We start from the raw sequence: 19,788 nt of genomic DNA, 5'->3' as shown, positions 1-19,788 counted from the left end.
AGACGCATTGCCTCCCCCCCCCCTCCCCCCAAAGGTAATTCTCTGAAGCCAAGCGGGCTCCGCTGCATTTCTACAGGTCGACTCGGACATCGGACAAAGTTGCTTTGCCTAACTTTCAGACTCCGACGGCGCCACCTTCAACCTTGAGCACATGACTTTGGGAAAGAACGCGCCACTCCGGCCTCCCCAGTGTTTTATGGACGACACTTAAAACTTTTACTTCACGGCCACTCCGGAGTTTCCAAAGGATTTCCACTTATCCTAAATACATCTGGGGGGTCACTCTGAATGGACTTATTGACATAAGCTGGAGTGTAGTTAATGGTTCTATCAGGCGGCGCGGACGGAAAGTCAAAGCCCGTCCTCTTCAGAGGATTCTGCCCTTTGTTCGCACGTCGGCATCCGCATAAAGACAAAAAAAAAGCCATCATTCTCAGGTCCGTTCTGGCTGCATGATCTCATCACCTGCTGCAGGATAAAAACCAGCGAAAAGAAGTAGAGAGCAGAGGCAGAGGGGAAGGACTAGTTGGGATGTTGACACTTTGCATATAGAAATCAGGAAAATAACAAGGAAGAGGCCCAATTAGCATCACTTGTCATGGTTTAGCTTTGACAAAACAGAGCAGCAAGCTAATGAACAACAGCGACAGCAATGCGGATGGTCAGTTTGATCAGCGCTTTCTTTTCTTTTCGTCAAATGAATTCAAATTTACTCAATACAATCTTATTAGTGAATCATCTTAATTCATAATAGTCCTGGAGTTAGGTCTCATTTTTGTATCCTCTTAGGCAGAGAAGCAGCGTCACACAATTAATCCTCCAAAAAAAAAAAAACCCCGTCGCACTTAGCCCTCTGTTTACAGCCTGCGGCGGAAATGTGGGATTTTTAGCTTCCTGCCAGAGCTCATGGTTTGCACATGTTGTTGCAAAAACAAAGTGGTCTCAGTGTGAACACCCACACCATAAGGGCTGCTTGTCATAACACTGGTTTGGCACACACTTCCTGAAAAGAACTTTGTTTCACTCTTCCAGAAAACTACCTCAATTCCCGTATTATTGGACATTTCACCTCCTGTCTGTATCCTGATTGGCTGATGCAGCTATGCTGCAGCTCTGTTCATTCAGACGTTTCATTTTGAAATAAAAGTCTTGGCTCAGGCTCAGCCGGCCGGAGGCTTGGAGGACGTTATTTGATTTACAGCGAGTAACATTGTGAGTTTGTTCTCTTTACACTCGAACATTTGTGTACAGTAGCAGCGCGGGTCACCACGTAACACAACACAAAGACATTTTTCCGCCCTCGGACTGTCGCGCTGACATCCTCCCACAAACAAATGCGGCGTTAAAAAAAACCCAACCTCCGTCCTCCGGCAGCTGGCTTTGGACGCTCGAGCATCCGCACCCCCCTGCCATCCACCCTACCCTCATCTCCTCTCCCCTCCCCTCCGTCAGGAATCTCAAGTAGACGCCTCGGAGAAAGGAGCCTTTGATGTGGGAGCAGCGGCTCGGACCGGCAAGAGGGAGATTTGGGTTTGTTTGTTTTTTTTTCTCCACGCGGTTATACAACGGAGAGGACACGGCGGTATTTTAAGATGCCGCCTTCATCCGGCTTTCCGTTCATCCACAAGATGAGCAGCACGGTGGGTGGGTGGGGGGGGTGCGGACCCTCCTCCCCGCCTCACCGGGCAGTTTGTGTAACGTTTCCGTTGATCCATCACCCCCACACCAGAAGAAGGCTCTACCTCAACATGCAACAGGCCGAGGAGGTGTGCGGGGACGTGTGGCGACTAAGGGCTGCAACGAAGGATTGTTCTTGTTGTTGTCTATCAATTCTTTTTTTGATTAGTCACAATTAGCTTAATTTTCACCACCTATTTTGGACCTGTTATTTTCTGTTCATCCTAACTTGCTTAAATCTTTACACCTGTGTTATACTGTTGTGCTCTGATGTATCAAAGTAATGACACAAAGCATTTATCTGTAGTGTGAAATATCATAAGTATATTCATTCACAATTTAGAGGTCATACGCAAAGTTTATCAAAGTCAAATACCTTAAACAGAGTTTTTACACCTTAATTATTAATTAATTATTGATTAATGTGCCCGAAATAACACAGTTGATAAGTGATAAGTGAAAGAGTGCCACCATTCAGTATAAACGCTAGTATTGACAGGGGCTGTAATTCACTAATTACTGCCGTAAGTACGTATTTACCAAAGAGTGAACTATCGTTCGCTAAGCTAGCTTGTTCCATGATTTTCTAACACGCAAAAAAACGTGTTATCATAGGATGATGTTTAATTAACAAATAAGGATGTCATTTAGAAAATATTTACGAAATATCTATCCTCAACGTTATTTGTGAACTCTTGATGGTACAGCGACTCCAGGGTGTCGGCGTTTAAGGTGTTAGCCTATCGCTGTTGAGCTACCATGGAATGCTAGGTGAGCTTCACTGAGTTTGCACCTAATGTGTTTCGCTGCTTCGCTTTCTATGAAATATTCCTAAACTTTAGAAACCTTGGGTTGGAGTTTTCTAGCCTTTTCAGAGAAGAAGCCGTTCTTCTTCTTCATTTTTTGCAGCATGTAAACAACGAGCGACACTGCCATCCCTCAGCGCTGAGTACTGCACCGCAGGTACAAATAAGCATGTGGCGGCATCCAGCAATTTACAAAAACATCAACCCGAAAATTTAAGCACCGCTCATCGTTGCAGCTCTAGGGGACGCACATGCGCTGGCGTTGCACGCTGAAGTGCACGTGCACGTGGGCGCGAGCATGTCATACGCGAGGTGTCAGGCTGGCAGGTGCCTTTTTCCCGGACAAAGACGCTGGAAGGAGCTGCGGAGGAATAACACGGCGACGACAAACGGGCCTCATAAGTCGAGTTCCCCCCTCAAAAGAAAAGAGAAAGTTGTCGACAACTGGGACGCGCAGACAAAAGGCTCATTGATATCGGCGGTGACACCCGGGTGGCAGCTGTACACATCATGTCACTCGCTCGCGGCTCCGGTGAAAGGGGACATTGTCAGGCGAGGCTGGTGTCTGGTGATGTGTTTTTCATCCTGCGGGTAAACGTTGAGTTAAGAAAGCAGGAGGAGAAGAAGAAGATGAAGAAGCTTGTCGCTTTCCTCCAAATTATAACGTTGACGACTGTTGCTGCGTACGCGCTGGTTGCTTGAACTCTTTTGCAACAAAAAACTGAAAAAAAAAAAAAAAAAAAAGGTCCCACTTGTGAATGTTTAAACGCTAGCAGTGGATGTTTGAAAAGCCTCTGCTTCCTATTCCAACTTTTTTTTTTTTTTTTTCATTCCTCAGTAACAAAGTAATTGTGCTGTGATGATGCACAGCTGCTCCTTGAATGTGAAAGATTTGTTCGTGCCAACATAGTGTATGGTGTTTCTGAAATTCTTTGGATTTATCTCAAGCATCTGCGTCGGGAAGAGGGAAGGTGTTTGTGAAGGTCGAAGGGCGGCAAAACTTGGAAGGTGGTGGGATGAGCATTGCTAGATGCAATAGGATCTCACTATGTAGTTTAGCACTAAAAACATACCCCGACAAACCAGCACTTAATTTCCACTGAGCAATTGTAGCATTTTTTTTCCCCCTGTAAATTGCACTTGGCTCATTCTGACTCATTCTTGTTGTTCGTAATCAAACTGTGTCCGCTCGCTCCGATTTCCTGTTTACTGATGCAGTGTCAGGACTAAAGTACAGAGGGTCGGGGTGGGGTGGGGGGGGAGCGGAGACTGACTGACACGAACACACAGCCAGTAAACAAGGAGCATGAGGAGAACACACACAGAGGTCACGTGACGCGATTTACTGCTGTCATCACACTGCCGGTTCCGCGCGTAGCAACGTTTGTTTTCCCCCCTGAAGTCAGACACGCTGAACATTGCGTAAAGATCCTCTCACTAAACTCTTGCCAAAGCCGGTTGGAAGCGGAGCGGAAAACAATGTTGCCCACTGAGAAAAAAGCCCTCAGTGCTTTGCTTTTGTTTCTCTTTTCAGCGCTAAAAACGCTGTCTGGCTACGATGGAGCCCAACGCCGGAGCTCCACATTCCTTCTGCGTCTTTGAGAGAGCCGCTAGCACGGGTTGCTTCCTGATTTTGTCACAGTCGACGGGAGGCTGATTGAGTCAACTGATTTAGACCCATTTGGGTTCTTAATACAATAAGAGACGAAAGGCAAAGAAAACTAAACAAAAACCCTACTAATGTAATTGTATTTCATATGGAGCAGCAACAGACACAATGACAGCTTAAAGGCCCAGTGTGTACAATTTAGGAGCATTTAGTGGTGAGAGAGAGGACTGCACGCAAAGCTACCATGCCAATTTAAACAGTCGCTTCCAGATGTCGCACTTAATCTCATGTGTTTCTTATACCAACTGTGACAGTAAAAACAGAAACGCACACAAATCATATTATTGCTCATAAAAAACTTTTTTTTTTAACGTTCAAATTTCACTTAAACCAAACGTGCATGTTTTATTCCATTTCATGTCAAGCGATTCCCTCAGAACAAAAAAGATGTGCACCGATGCAAAAAACGCACCCAGCACGACTGACAACTGGCTGCAAGATTGTCAAACAGCGTCTTCTGCTGCCGTCTCCCCTCACCGCGAGACGCCTTCTGACACTTTCCACTCCGCCTGCCTTCGCTCCACCTGCTTACTGAGTTAAACAGCATTAACCAAAATGACATTTACCTTAATTAAATTTGCCTCGCGGCTGCGCCCCCCCCCCCCCCCCCCCCACCCCACGGCGCGCCGAGACAGCGATTTCCGCCTCACGCTCCAGTTGCCTCTGATCTGCGCAGCGACACCAGAGTGAGTCGAAACACGGGGCGGGGGGGCGGCGGGGGTGGTTTGGGAGGCACGGGCCCACACGGAGACTCGACGTTGTTCCCGGTGACGCATGATGCAAGCGCGCGGCAACGCCGGCGTGCCCTGGGGGGCGAACACACTCGCAGCCACCAGCAGGAGGTGCGCGCGACGGCGCTGCGATTATAGGCTCACGTTCAATAAGCTGCGCAGTCTTAATGGCATCCGCGGCGGCGGCGAACACGACGCCGGAGTAAACAAGCTGCGTTTTAGCTCAGCGTGCGTTAATCTGCGCGCATGCTGTCAGGTGTGTAAACAATCCGATTAGTAGAGCAGCGGGACGCCGCTGCTCCGGGGCTCCTTTCTTCAGACTTTGGGGGAAAAAAATTGCGGCGTCTGTTGGTTAACGCGGCCCGCCTCTAGGGGAACCTCGGCGTTACCGACAGGAAATCAAAACCATGTGTGTTGATAAAGAATAAATAAGTAGATGAATAAATCAGGCAACAAGGTGCTCAAGAGTGGTTACTCTCCACTCAAGTAAGTGTAGAATAGGATTAGGGTTAGAAGAAGAGAAAAAAAAAATCAAGATGGAATTTCCAATTTGAGATTAAAGTTCAAATTTCGAGATTAAAGTCGAAATTTCAAGAATAAAGTTGAAAGGCTCTGCGCACAAGTCTCGTGGAGTACTTCCGTTTTTGCCACTTTCCTGATTACTGTGGGTGAACCTGGTGGGAAACACCTGTTTTCTGCAGTTTACATTTAACTGTGGTTAGCTGGGTTAATCCACCATCCAACCAGTTTACTCACCAATTTCCACTTTATTTGCGTCGACTTTATTCATGAAATTTCTACTTTATCCACGAAATTTCATCTTTTTTTTTAAAAGTCGACTTTATTCACAAAATTTCGTCTTTTCTACGTCAACTTTTTTCATGACCGACCCCTATTAAAGCCATTTTCATTCATTTTCGTTTTGGACTCAAATGAAGCAGTCTTGCATGATCATTTGTTAAAAATTATGATAATAACAAAAAAAAACTCTAGGTCTCCACCTGCTGTTTGCAGCCTCCTGCTAAAACTGACATCCCTGTGTGACATCACAAAGGGCTGCTTTCCAAATCTGTGCTTCAGGACACGCTTTCTGAAAAGTGGAGCGAAGAAACCAAGCACGTAAGTTAGTTTCTGGGCAGTTTACTCACAGGCCGCAAATGTCTCGTTAGCAAAGTGGATTTAGCGTCGTACGAGTGCTTTAATCACGTCTGTGAATAAACTTCAACACCCGTTTTAAAACGGTCCCTCCCGTGACGCCTCCGCGGCCCCACATTTGCATCTTTAGCAAGAAAGCAGCGGTCGGCGGCGACGGGAAACTGGTTTAGTTTAATAGTTAATCAAAGAGGGTAATGATGTCAGCGGTAAACTGCTCACTAAGCATCTAATCACACGTTGTTTACCCGTTGGCAGAGGTCATCAAGATGTTGCTGGCAATTAATGCGTAAGATGATCTCTCTCTCTCTCTCTCTCTCTCTCTCTCTCTCTCTCTCTCTCTCTCTCTCTCTCTCTCTCTCTCTCTCTCTCTCTCTCTCTCTCTCTCTCTCTCTCTCTCTCTCTCTCTCTCTCTCTCACAAACAGGCCTGCGCTGGCTGCCAACTCTTTAATGAATCTCTTTCACATTTAGAATTTTAAATTTACGTCCTCGCCAAAAACCACGTACGCGTACGCATTCTCAATTCCCCCCCCCTTCCGAGGCAAAATTAGATGGAGAATAATATCATTGACAAAAAACGCTTCAGTCCATAAATGCTGGGAGAGCAATAAAAGTAAACAACAAGGCAAAAAGAAAGCAGAGCAGAACAGGAGAGGACACAGTCAGCAGCAGCAGCAGCAGCAGAGGAGATGAGAGCGGTCCTACCTGTATCAGCGACATGTTGCTGAGGTCCAGCCTGAACAGGTAGTTTCTGGTTGAGGACATGGAAAAAAAAAAAGGGACACGTGTGAGTGTTTGTAGCATGATGACTGGGCTAAAGCGTTGCCTTGGGAAGTGACAGGCCAGTCTGGCTGCTGCCAGCTGCTGCCAGCTGCAAGCAAAGCTGATGAGAGGCCACAAGGTTCCTGTCAATCAGCTTGAAGCCAGTGTCTTTAGTGGCTCGGCACAGCCTGAGGGGCCAGCCAAGTTTTCACATTTTTGTAATGGTTAATACACCAACATGTGGAAGCGCTTTAACAGAATTACATTACACTGTTATAATATAATAATATACATCTTTTATCTTTTATCTTTTTTACAATTACTTCATTGAAAAATAAATAGTTAAGTACTATTCGTACCATTATTATTATAATCAGGTTCAGTTTCAAGTTGAAGTCTATTTGTACCAGCAGATTTGTTTTGTGACTATATTCATATGTGTACATAGATTTCAGAACAAATGTCAGATTTACTAAACTAAAAAACCAGGTCAGGGACTGATGTCAAAATCTAAATGTGTTGTGATGTGTTGTGATGCCAGGGACGGGAGTCATGACTCATAATTAAAAACTCTCTCCGCTGTACAAAGCTGGATTATTTCCTGGTTTAGACGTCGAATTCCAGTTATTTTACTCAGATTCCGGAACGGAAGAAATGTGTCTCAGCGGTTGGATGTTACGCTTGATTAATCGATTGATCGATTGGATTTCTCAGGGAGGCACACATTGAGCTGGAGAACAGGTGAAACCAAAAGACTATTTACTTTTTCAACAAGTAACAATAAGATTTTTAAGCAGGTTGTATAGCCACCTTTGCAACAGGCGGTGGAATAGATTTGCTAATTGGTGTCTATACGCAGCTGCGGCACAACGTTCATTTATATCCCTTATCAGCCTGACTCAAGCAAGAAACATCATTATCTCAATTTTTCAAAGCAGACTGTGTTGAGTCAGGCGGGGAGTTGGAGAGCAGCAGTGCGAGAGCAGAGTGGATTTACTGTTTCTTACCTGGCGCCCACAATAAGCTCATTCCTCGTCAGGTCAAGGGTGAGCTGGGAGTAATCTCTCACACCGGGGTGGGAAAAAGTGGAGATCCACGGACTGAGGGCTGAGAACAGAGACAGAGAGAGAGAGAGAGAGAGAGAAATGTTAGACAGGAACTCATGCGTGCTCAAAGGTGTTTCCAGAAATCACGTGACGATGGCGAAAACGGGCCACGCAGAGCGACGCCGAAACCAGGCGCCGGCAAAACATCGATGGTGATTTCAGTCATTCTGAGCAAAATGTGGACGATTCCACAGGCTGCTCCCTCGGGGGAAAATATGTTAAGTAAATAAATCAATCCATGTTGTTAATTAAACTGTGAAATTAGATTTTTTTTTTTTTTTTTTTTGGGTAGAGGGGAGAAAAAAATGGGACAGTCAACAATGCTGTCAGCGGAAGCAAAGTAGCTCAGGGCTGCCAACTCTCTCGAGTGAATCCTTCTCCTTCTCTGGGTTACGGTGATTCATACGCGGCAGGATGTAAACGGCAGAGCATCGCAACAGCCAGGCTTGAAAGAAGGGAGCGGTCGTTACGAGTTGTACATTGTTGTAAAAGCTGGAGAAAAACAAAACGAAACTGGATGACTTGGGAACACGACTGCGCCCACTTCTGCCCAGTCAGAGCGTTTACATGCGCAGCGTAGTCGAGCTATTGCGCCAAATCGGAATGCTGTCCTTGTCCCAGTTTCGAACACGCACTCCTCCCCAACACTGGTTTCCTAATACAAAAGCTACAAATGTGCTGCGGAAAGTTTGAAATTTACGCCCATCATCGCTTGAATCTTTCAGATTAAACCTGTCATTTTCAGTCTCACTAATCAACTTTTTTTTTTTTTTACATTTTCAGCATTATTATCAGTGTCAGGACTTTCAAAAGAAAATACAAGAAACCCAATTATTTCTTGGATCAAATCTGCTCTTTTCAAGTTTATTCTCAAAGCGCCTGATTCATTCTTATCTCACTGTGGTCAAAACACTCCATTGTGACTGCAGGGAATAGACTCAGGTGAACGTTCCTCTTCGGCCTCGTCTTCCTCAGGTAGTTTATGTCAGGGCGGGGACCGCTAGGCATACATAACGCATACGTTATAGCATCCGCCAATCAGATTTCTGCACAAGAGAATCAAACTACTTACGCCCGACTGGGCGCTTGCTACACTAGCTGCACAGACAAATGTGTGACGACCAGGAAGTGCAACATTTTGCGCAGGAAAGGCGGGCACTTCGCCCAGAAGCAGCACTAGCTGTGTCTCCCAACTATTCAGCTGCAGTGACGGTAACAAAAAATGACCAGAGTGGCGTCGGGACTGAAAAAGTGCAGTGAGCGTCTGCAAGAAAAGCTTCCCAACTCTCCTGCAGAGAGGGACAAAACTGTCCGGGGCTGCATCAGCCACGAGGATCCTGATACAAAGTGACACCGAGACAAACACGGCACAGTGAGGTTCCCCCAGATAAAAGGCCGACGCTGTTTGAAGTAAGCTTTTAACAAATCCCCCAAAAAATTTTTAAAGTGGCCGGGCGACGAGGCCACCTGGCGGGGGCTTCTCTGATGTCCCCGTCGCTGACAAATGAAAGAAAAGAGGATTTTCTGTTCAGTTCTCACCTCTTAATGGATTTGGCCACCAGGGGGGTTCGCACAACATAACGGGATTTAACATATTTCCCATGCTGTACACAGCATCGCAGCGGTGAGCGGGGATCCCCACCCCCTGAACCAATTTGAAAAAGCGAAATCCAATAGTGGCGGAGAAAGATGGTCCACGAGCATTGAGCTTCTCGGAACCTCTGAAAATATTTCTGGTGAAGGTTTGACTGTGTTGTTGACTGTAATAATAATAACAATAATAATAATAATAATGATAATAAAAATAATAATAATAATAATGATAATAAATAATACATAAATAAATCTGGATACTTGTGGTCTTAATGGCTTGGGTTCAAAACTAGCAACATTTTCCATAATACGACCTCACAGGATAGATACTGAGCTAATGCCACAACGTCTACTAGCCTAGCAGCTAACCTCCCCTCTAGCACCTAGCACACGACTTTCATGGCTCATCAAGACATTTCAAGACAAATGGAATGAGACCAATTAAAAAAAAATTATGAGACTGTTAATCAGCTACTTTAGTATCAGAGTGAGTTTTTAGTGAGTGAGGGTTTTTTTTTCTTCAGTTTAACCCCAGTGCATTGATGGCATTTACTTTGTTTGGCCACTATGTAAATGCACTTTTCTTGAGGCCTTAATTAAACTCAAACCTCATTTGGTAAAAATGAGTTGTTTTTGTATTTTCCTCTTCCCATTTCTCTCCCGTCCTTTCACTTTCTATGCACAGCAGACAGCACGAGGAAATGCGGATTCTGATTGGAACTTTCGGTCACGCGCTGGAAATTGGAAAAGCGCTAGCGTTAACCTCTTTTACAGGCTCTGTATTACTCAGAATCGACTGCAGGTGTTTTCGAAACAATATCTGTGCTCCAGTTTGCAAAAAACTGTGGGCTGTGAGCCCTCTGTGACGTCACAGGGGGCACTGATACCTCCACAAGGTGGGTGAAAACACAGCAATTGTTTATGTTGTTGGCGTTAGCAAGAAGCCGTAAAACAAAGGGCTGCCAAAGCTGTTTTATGGAGTTTTCTTGGGGGGTAGTTTATGATGCAAAGGTGAACCACCAGATGCCAGGGTGACAAATAAATATCTCAAAAGTTAGTATAATATGGAAGATTTTTTTTTTTTGTTTGGTTGTTTTTAGAGCACAGCAAGAGTCCTTCACCATGAATAGAAATGAGGTTAGGGGGATGACGGGTCCCACATGGTTCTGTCATCTGCACACGCAGCCAGGGATGTGAAGCCGAGGGAGGCAGCTACAGTCGAGTGTCACACTTCTGATTTCACACACACACACACACACACACACACACACACACACACACACACACACGCTGCTATTCAGGGCGTCACGTCTGAGGAGAGCAACGAGTGGCACAATCTGTTCCTTCCAGATGCTGATTAGTAAAATATACAGTAGTGGGCGGGTTTCGCATCCGGAGCTGTCGCTGCAAACAGGAGGAAATGTTCCTCAAACGGCAATAAGCTGTGCGACACAGCGGGCGAGGACCGCTGTTCTGGAGACGATCTGCCAAAATCCTGTAAGTACGCCAACTGTTGCGTGTTCCTGAGCAAACAGGACGGCAACTGGCTGTTTGCACGGTTTGTTGTCTGTTCTAAAAAAAAAAAAAAAGAAAAAAAAAGAAAAAAGGGCTCCCTAAAAAAAAAAAAAGTGGGGGGAGAAAAATCTTTTGTACGTTCAGTTTTTCTTAACATCCAAACATCCCATTGCTTTGGTTCGTATTTATTTTTCAACAAACATCTTGATGGGTAAAATATTATTCTTATCTGGTGTGCTTTCATCCTCCAGTGGTTCGCCTCAGAGCTGTGGCCACTTTTTTATTTTGGTTTGGTTTTTGGTTTGGCACACAAACAAGCAATTCTTATAAAAAAATAAATAAATAAATAAAACAGATTTGACGACGATGATTGATTGATGATGAACTGAGTCCAAAACTCTTGTGGATGATGTTTGTACATCAAAGCTGCAAGAGAGCGAGTGTTTTGCTCCAGCACAGCGCCTAATATCATATATGTAACAGCAAGAATAACGAAGTGGAGCCACTCTTGGAGACGTCTGGCCCCCAGGTAAATGACAAAATTCCACGTGTTAACAAAATAATGAAATGGCGCAGTGAACAATTTCAGGATTTAAAACCCACAGCTGCTGCGGATGATTTTAATTTTTAGTTCCTATTCCTCTTGTGAATATGTTTTACTTTTCTTTCATTTAAAAGATTTTTTTTTTTTTGGTTCCATTTTGTAAAACAGGAAGAACTGAGGTCAGTGCCTTGACTTCTCTTTCGGATCTCCGAGTCACTGAACGCCGAGTTCAAGATGTTGCCATCTGGTTTCAAGGTGCGAAAACTCTGTTCCTCACTTTTGACACTTTTCCATGTGTCCTGTTGGTGTTTATGGGTTTGCTTAGTTTCCTCTTTTTTTTTTTCTTTTTTTTTTAATAGCTGGTTGTGCAACAAATTGCCCCTGTGGGTTAATAAAGTCTGACAAACCAAACCAAAGAACACACAAAAAAAAAGAGGGACGTAACAGTGTCACTTAACTATGGCCAATTTCTGGTAAAAAAACGGCTCACGCTGACACAGTGCCCCAGTACACACTGCAAACACGCCGTCCACTAACTACGCCACCGACACCACATGTACAGCCCGAAGCGGCAAAACTCTACGAGCTTAATCACAGCGCATCAACAGCGGCTCTGACCTCATTGGGAACATACCGGCAGAAACATGAGCAGGGACACGACGCAGAGAGCGCAACCTTTAAAAATTAATAACGTGCTGGGAAAAAACGCGGGGGGAGAAAAAAACAAAAAAAAAACAATGCTGCGCGTAAAGGATTAAATCGCTGATAACCTCGGCGCGGATAATAAATCAGGAAACTCGGCCGCGTGATTCCAACGCCGGGCAGTTTTCAGCGAGGGGCCGTCTCTTGCTTTCTCCATAAATATTTATGCTGCATGTATGCACATCGGCTGCGTCCATTTTTCACAGCGGAGGGTGTTGATCACCGTCAGGGACGAGCGCAGGAACCGTGCACGGCTCCGACCGTGAAGAGGAAGGGAGGCCAACGGGGGAAACATCTGCGCATTGGCCGCTGATTAATAGTTTGCCAAAGGCCGTCCATAGCTGCGCAATCTTATCATAACAGACCTGACGGTGTCTTGGAGAGTGAGGAGCGGTCAGAGGGTCAAACAGAGTCGCGGTAGGTGTGAGAAGAATGACTAAAAATAAGCTTGGCCCTCTCCCCTCCCATACAGAGCGTGTTATTAATACTAACCTCTAGGGCCTGCTGGGGCCATAGAATAATCCACAGTGTTTCCCCAAAGATGAGCACTGACAGCCAATGACAGCCATGAAATGTGTTCAGTTTGGTTAAGTTCAGTTTACTTTAGTTTAGTTCAGTTCAGTTAGAGTTAAGTCTACTTTAAGTTGTTTAAATTAGTTTAGTTTATTTCAGTTAAATTAAAGTTCAGTTTACTTTGGTTTAGTTTAGTTTAGTTCAGTTTATCTAAGTTCGGTTTACTGTAGTTTCGTTTAGATTGTTTAGATTAGTTTAGCTCAATTCAGTTTAGCTTCATTTATTTCAAATTAGCATCATGCTAAAGACCAAATTAAAGCAGTTCTAGGAGGGAAAATGAGGCAGGTTTGTGTGAGTAATGCCCCCAAAACTACCATTCTACTCGCGTAGCAGTGTGTCAACGCGGTCTGGCATTTTTACAACCCGAGTGTCAACTTCTTCTTGTCCCGTAGGAGGAAGAAAAACGACGGGGCGAATGCGGCCGGGAAAAAAGCGGAGCAGAAGTTTAATTCTCGCCGATCTCCGTCCGGCCTTCTGCCAGCGGAACGCCGGCGCACATCGAGACAAATCGAAAACCACGACCCCGCAGTGCCCGGAAATGCATCCCGGGAAAATGTGCGGCGGCTCTCCCAGACAAACGGCTGGCTGTTAGCTTGACTTATCCTCCTCCGAAATAAGGCCATTAGGGCGGAGCGGCACGGCAAGAACGGAAGAATAAATAAAGGCATTAAAGAAATGGATACCAAGAGAGAACAGAGAGAAAGAGAGCGAGAGAAAGAAAACACCCAAAATGCACCGAGAGCGATGAGGCGCTGCAGAGCGTAAATCACATGGAACGCAAAGCGAGGTGGAAGTGCGACCGTTTAGGGTTTTTTTTTTTCTTTCTTTCTTTTTTTTTTTTTTACAAACGGCTCCTGGGGGCAGGGAGAAAAGGAAGAAAGAACTCGTAAAAAAAAAGAACCCGCAGCTCGTTTGCTGTCTGGCCGAGGCCTCCCTGACTGACATTTATCCGCCCGCCTACAAGTGGTTTTTTAAGTGCTCGCCGCTCTCCATAATAACTGTCTGGCTGGGCCGCACGGCACAGGAGGGACAACAGGAGTGGGATGAATAATAAAGGAAAAAAAAAATAAAAAAACATTAAAAAAAAAAAAAACACAATTCCCTTCTCTGGCCCCGAGCTGGACGCGTGATGAACGGCTGTTGCGCTCGCTCGCCCCCTCCAGCCACTAGACGCTGTCTGCAATCAGCAGGGAGACGGATTAATGTGATTCGGTGCCTGGAGGATGGGGGGGAATGGACAGACCGATGCGCACGGACGTCACTCTCAACCTCCACCTCCTCCCACCCACCGGCTTTTGAACGTCCGCCTCCTTCCCGTCACGGCCGCCGACACCGGCCGCTCGTTGTGAAAGCCCAGGGGAAACAAAGAGCGCGAGCCAGGCTCCGGTTCGTGCCGCTTATCGCGCTAAAAGCCTGATGGAATGCGAGATTCGCTCACGCGCTGCCTGCTTCATCCGCTCGCAGCTTACAGGAGCGTTTATCAGCAGCCGCGTCAAGACATTTGGGCGCACGCAAGCACATGAGGGCCAATCGAAAAAAGGGCAGAATGTTTGTTTTTTTAACATAACATAATAATAGAAATGCAACAGGTTCTGAAACCTCAGACCTCTGGATTTGAAGGCAATTAGTTTAATCTGTGAAGCTATAAATTATCTCGAAGAACTGCTGACATCTCATTGAGTCTGAAGTTTGGGTCACTTTTGGACAGGATGTTTTGAAATCGCATTAACGACTGACGTCTAAGAATTTTAACAGTGATTTGTTTTGGAAGTTGTTTTCCTGTCAGGAAGGCACAACTGGCAACGAGTAATGCTTTAAAGTGCTAAAGCCAAAAGACACAAAATGTTGCACAAACTCCAAAGCATTTGCTGCATTCGTAAATCCAGAACAAAGACCGCAATTTGTATGCCGTTTTGTCCTTCTTCTACTTTCACAAAAAAGCAGAGCGAGCAGTCGAGCAGTCTGAGCCAAAACGGAAAAGGTCCAGACGCTCTGAGATTCTGATTTGCAGCATGGGAATAAACTGGCATTGATTCAGAGTCTCGACCACGACTTTATGTTTTCCGCTCTTTCACTCTGGGAGCAAACGCTCACCACCGAGCGCTTGACCGTAGAACAAGCTATGCTGAAGTTAGCCGCCTGGCGTCGGAGGAACGGGATGGCTAGGCGGGAGGGTGGGGGGGGGCAATGGGGGAAATAAGACTTTATTGGTGGAGAGCGGCAGCGGAGAAAACAGCTATCTCAGGGGCAAGCTGGTGGTGGTGGTGGTTTGTGGTGGTGGTGGTGGTGGTGCATCCAATATTGTCAACATAACTGGGAAGGACTGGCTGATATCTGCCATCTGGCAAATGGTTCCGTGAATGAAGGATCACCTCCAGCGCCAATTTGCTAATGTATGATTGCGCTGGGAATAAATTCAGCCACCAGCCGACAGCGCGGAAAGTGAAAATGACAGCCAGGGCCAAATAATAACGCAGGAATGAGACCATCACGCAATATCCACATTTACATACAATGTCCATTTACTGGCAGCACCAATTAACCCAGGGCAGCACATTTATGAGAAAACTTGTAATAATCGAATAATAAAAAGAAACCCAACTTTTCACCAAGTGTCTAATATTTTCTTAGGTCAAATCGGGTCAAACTCCATTGAGATACATATATACATTTTTTGTACCGCTCCCCCTGTCCTCGTCTCCCCTCCGTGCACTCCGGGTCCTCCTTCGTCTCGCCACTCCCGCTGCTCTCCACTATCTGCGCCGCTCTCGTCGCCCCATCCGACCGTCGCCGTGCCTGAACGGCGGAGGCTGAGAGAGGCTGCCGTGCCTCATTGGAGCACAACTCTTCCCTCTGTCGCTCTTTCATCCTCCCGCCTCCTCCCACTCGGCTCGACTTGAGATAGCGGGGTAAGTCTGCAGGTTTTGGGACTGAGCAGCCGCAGGAGGAACGAGAGGCTGATATGGCTCCAAGTCAGCAGCCAGGAATGAGGGTTACAAAAAGAAATATGTGGGTACATGCAAATATTTTTCAGAACTACGCGTCATCAGAAAGCCATTAAATATCTCATTCTGTGAAAAGATTGAAATAAAATGTTTGCACTTTGTTTTATACTGACTGTCTGAATGTTCCCATTCGCACAGCAGATGTTACTAAAAACAGAAAGAATTCTAATTACTATTAGAGCAAGAACATAAAATACGAGGAGGCAAACAAAAGCTGTGTTACTGTTGACTGGAAAAAATATAAAACAACATGTGCCAACATTAGTTCTCAACAATGTGCTGGACTTGAACAGTTTGTTCCCCCTGCAGGAACACATCGCCTAGGATTTTTGTAGTTTTTACCACCAGAGACGAGGGCGTGGCGTGGGATTCCTCGGAAAGTTGACATGAACATCAAACTATTGGCTTCTGAGGCAGAAAAATAATAATGTGAGGCGTGAACAAGTTGGGAAGAAATGGCAACGGAGAAGCGCCATTAATAAGATGCAACCGTTGAAATAAGTGATTATGCATTGGCATGAGGAAACCCTGAAAACATCCATTAAAGTAGCCACATGCCATATCAATTTGTCAAAACAAACCGGCTCCCTGCAAGTTCTCAGTTAAACATCTGAGGACTGAAGAACGATGTAAAAGCAGTGATTACAATGTCACTGTGTTGTGGACGTTGTCAAGAACTTAACATTGCAGCCTTTCTCCCGTTTCTGTGATTCCACATTACAATTAACAATACTATTTTGGTGGGCTGTGCTGTTGCTTCTTGATTACGACATCGGGAGGAGGAGCGGAACATTTCCATAGGGAGAAAAGAAGGAGGACATTTGCTTTCATGCCCTCCAAAAAACAAAGTCTGAAATGCTGAATATTCCACAAAGAAAGACTGAGTTTCACACTTTCTATCATCCAACATTTTGTTTAGTCACACATTCCATTCACAGTTGAGGAGATTGGAAAAGTTAAAAAAAAAAAAAAGAAGAAGAAGAAAATTCTTTCTAGCTTTAAAACCACCTGCTATGTCTTTGTGTTAAAGTAACTCAGATTACACGGGCTGACATGTAAAATTGCAAGCAAAAAAAAAAAAAGCGTCCACTCACTCTCACTCTCTCTCTCTGACTCCCTCTCTCACTCACTCACTCACTCACTCTCCCTTCATCAAGAGGATGCAGGAGGGGCGAGGGGAGAGATTCTGGACTCTTTGGAAGGGAGAAAAAAATAGAAAAGCAAACAGGGCAATTTTCTTGCTGCCTCTCCTGCTTTTTTTTCCCCCCGACCGTTAAAGTGTCAGCGAGGCCCTTTTGAGCGTTTTCTACTCTCTGATCCCCTTTCGCTATCTCTGGGGCCGACATCAGATATCGCCGTGTGCCATCAGCGGGCGAGGGGCGGCCACGGCAGCGTTTTTAAAACACCCCGGCTCCGTTTTGATGGCGCGGCTCCGATAGCGGAGCCGCAATTAGGGCCCCCTCCGCGGCTGTTTCGGCCGGAGAAAAGCAGGTGGCGAAAAAGCGCCGGCGTTGAACGCCGACATCGCAAATAAGTGCGGCCAAGTACTGCTTTTTTTTTTAATTCCCTTCCCTCTTTTTCTCTTTCAAGGAGCTCCATCGGACGGCGACGAGAGCAACTGAGCGTCGTTATCCCAAAACCACGACGGAGATAAGAGCGAGAAGTGGGCGATGCATTTTTCGACCTATAACAGAGCCATCGAGGAGAGACGGAGGAGAGATTGGGGTGGGGGGGGGGGGGGGGGGGTGTACGACGACGAGCTGCAGAACTTACGAGACCGTCCCGAAAATGAAAGATACTGGGGGAGGGGAAAAAAAATAATAACTGCGTCTTTGTCTCTGCCCCGAGGCGGCGACGACCCCGAGCCGTCTCGCGCGTCAGGGAGAGTCCTCGGCATCGCGGCGGAGGAGCAAGAGGAGGCCCGACCCCGGGTCTCATTATAAAACATTACTCAGGCTCCCCCGTGGAACCTCGTTGCCTTGATGGATCGTCGCGCGCTGCAGCCCGGCGCGACACAGGTGAAGGGTTTATCTGAGCCTCTCACCAGCCCTGACACCCCCCTCCCGACCGCCCGCACCTCCAAAAGGCCCTTCATCTGCAACACGTCACAAAATGCAAAAACTGAGCTCCAAAAAAAAAATCCTCTGCATCTGCAAATCAGAGCCAGTCTGAGGAAAATGTGCTATGCCTAAATTGCTAACGTAGGTTTTCTCTTTCTTTTACATCAGACAAGTTAACTTATTTCTATACCTTAATAAGTGTTGAGTAGTAGCTTCTTACGTGTTATGTCGTTGATCAATTATTACAATAAATTACAGTTACTTGTGGAAATACACATAAGTACAATTTTAATTACATCTGACCGATTTTTATTAGTAATTTAGTTAAAAAAAAATAATTTGTTGCTTTGCATGGTTTTCTAGTGCACTTGGCACAAGCGCCGTCCTTTTCTGTTTCCTTCCACAGACAGAAACTTGATACTATTTTGATGCTTGTAATTGAAGTTTGGAATTGCGGCGCACAAACGCTCGCCTGCCAGTTGAAATGTCTCTCTCTGCTAAGAGCACTGCTGAAAAGCTGAACACTGTCAGGTCTCAACAGTTGAGAACATTTCTTCAAAATTTAGAAAAGCAATCAAAATGTAATCAAATGCAATTAGTTACATTACTTTGATGAAGTAATTGAAATAGTTGCACTACTATTACAATTTCAACGGGCTAATTTGTAATTGTAGCCAATTACAATTGCAAATTAATCTTCCCAACACTGACCACACACACACACACACACACACACACACACACACCCTTGCTGCGATGTTATCACAACCAAGGTTGTGGGTGCCGAGAGTCAGTATCATCCATCCAAATCAACAGCTTGTTCTTGTACAGTGTGTGTGTGGGTGTGTGTGGGTGTGTGTGTGTGTGTGTGAGAGAGAGAGCGCGAGAGAGCAAGTGACTGCGGTTGCGCCCCTGCTGTCCAGAGGAGGAAATGCAGGTGGAAAGACTCGTGGGAGGTTTTTGCCAAAAACCTTACAGAGAAACTGGAGGCTGTCATAAAACTCAAGGCAATAATCTCCACATGAACTACAATATCACATTTGATTATTAACAATAATAAATGGCTAATTTTCCACACCGTTCCCTCAAGGAGGGTTAAATGTCCCCTCTGCCTTTTCCAATAATAATATGCGCCTCTGTCCTGTCGGTGAACTCCTCAGAAAAGTGAGAAGTTCATCTCCGCTTGCTCCACTTCACAAAAAGGTTTGCGGTGACACGCAGTTCTGGACATGAGCCCATTGTGATGTCACACAGAGCACTGATACTCTCTCTCAGCCAAGTGTGTCTGCCTCTAAGCCCACCCAGTTTGTATCTCTTTACAAACACGTAGACAGTAAAAAAAAAAAAGGAAGAAAAAAAAAGAAAAGTATTAAGCAGGAAGCTAAAACCCAGCATTAAAGCAAGAGACTGTAAACACAGGGCTGAATATGAGGCTCTTTGGAGATCTATAGAGTCTGGGTTGTTGCAGAAAGGTGCACAAAATGTTGCTCCACTGTAATATAGAAATAGCTATATTCTCTATATTCAGTTACATCTCCACTTAACTTAATGAACGGTGAGGTGGAGGCCGTAGTGACAACAGGATCATACCTGCAGCAGAAACCAGTGTTGTTTTGAGATGGACACATATGAACCAGATTATGAGTAATCTCTAAAAATCAATGACCGGCGCTAACGTCAACCCTAATTCCCCCTTCGGACTCGGACATACTTCCAGCCAACCAATCAGAGAGCGCTCCAGGATCTGTATCTGTGTTTTCCACTTTCACCCGAGACATTGTGGAGCAGTGACTGACGCCGAACGAACAAGGTGTTAAAGAGAACCAGACCGGCCGAAAAAGAAAACGCAGCAAAACAAAAACTTCGACAGTAAATCCCTTTTACATCTGGCA

At 45.5% G+C, this 19,788-nt stretch overlaps 1 protein-coding gene across 5 annotated transcripts in view; it reads right to left on the bottom strand.

The window, feature by feature from the left end:
* sema5ba (sema domain, seven thrombospondin repeats (type 1 and type 1-like), transmembrane domain (TM) and short cytoplasmic domain, (semaphorin) 5Ba) overlaps nucleotides 1–19,788 on the bottom strand; it is a 173,808-nt gene that overhangs the window by 84,355 nt on the left and 69,665 nt on the right. For all 5 annotated transcript variants that reach the window (XM_076030998.1, XM_076030999.1, XM_076030996.1 and 2 more), the window contains 2 exons: nucleotides 7,806–7,905; nucleotides 6,742–6,787 (listed from right to left, as the gene is read on the bottom strand). In XM_076030998.1, coding sequence (XP_075887113.1) covers nucleotides 6,742–6,787; nucleotides 7,806–7,905 — 146 coding nt within the window. The remainder of the gene's footprint in view (nucleotides 1–6,741; nucleotides 6,788–7,805; nucleotides 7,906–19,788) is intronic.

The sequence above is a fragment of the Nelusetta ayraudi genome, unplaced genomic scaffold, assembly GCF_046127955.1.
Source record: "Nelusetta ayraudi isolate G7.1 ecotype Tasmania unplaced genomic scaffold, CSIRO-AGI_Nayr_v1 ptg000031l, whole genome shotgun sequence".
Taxonomy (NCBI): domain Eukaryota; kingdom Metazoa; phylum Chordata; class Actinopteri; order Tetraodontiformes; family Monacanthidae; genus Nelusetta; species Nelusetta ayraudi.
This window is presented reverse-complemented; position numbering and strand designations above follow the sequence as displayed.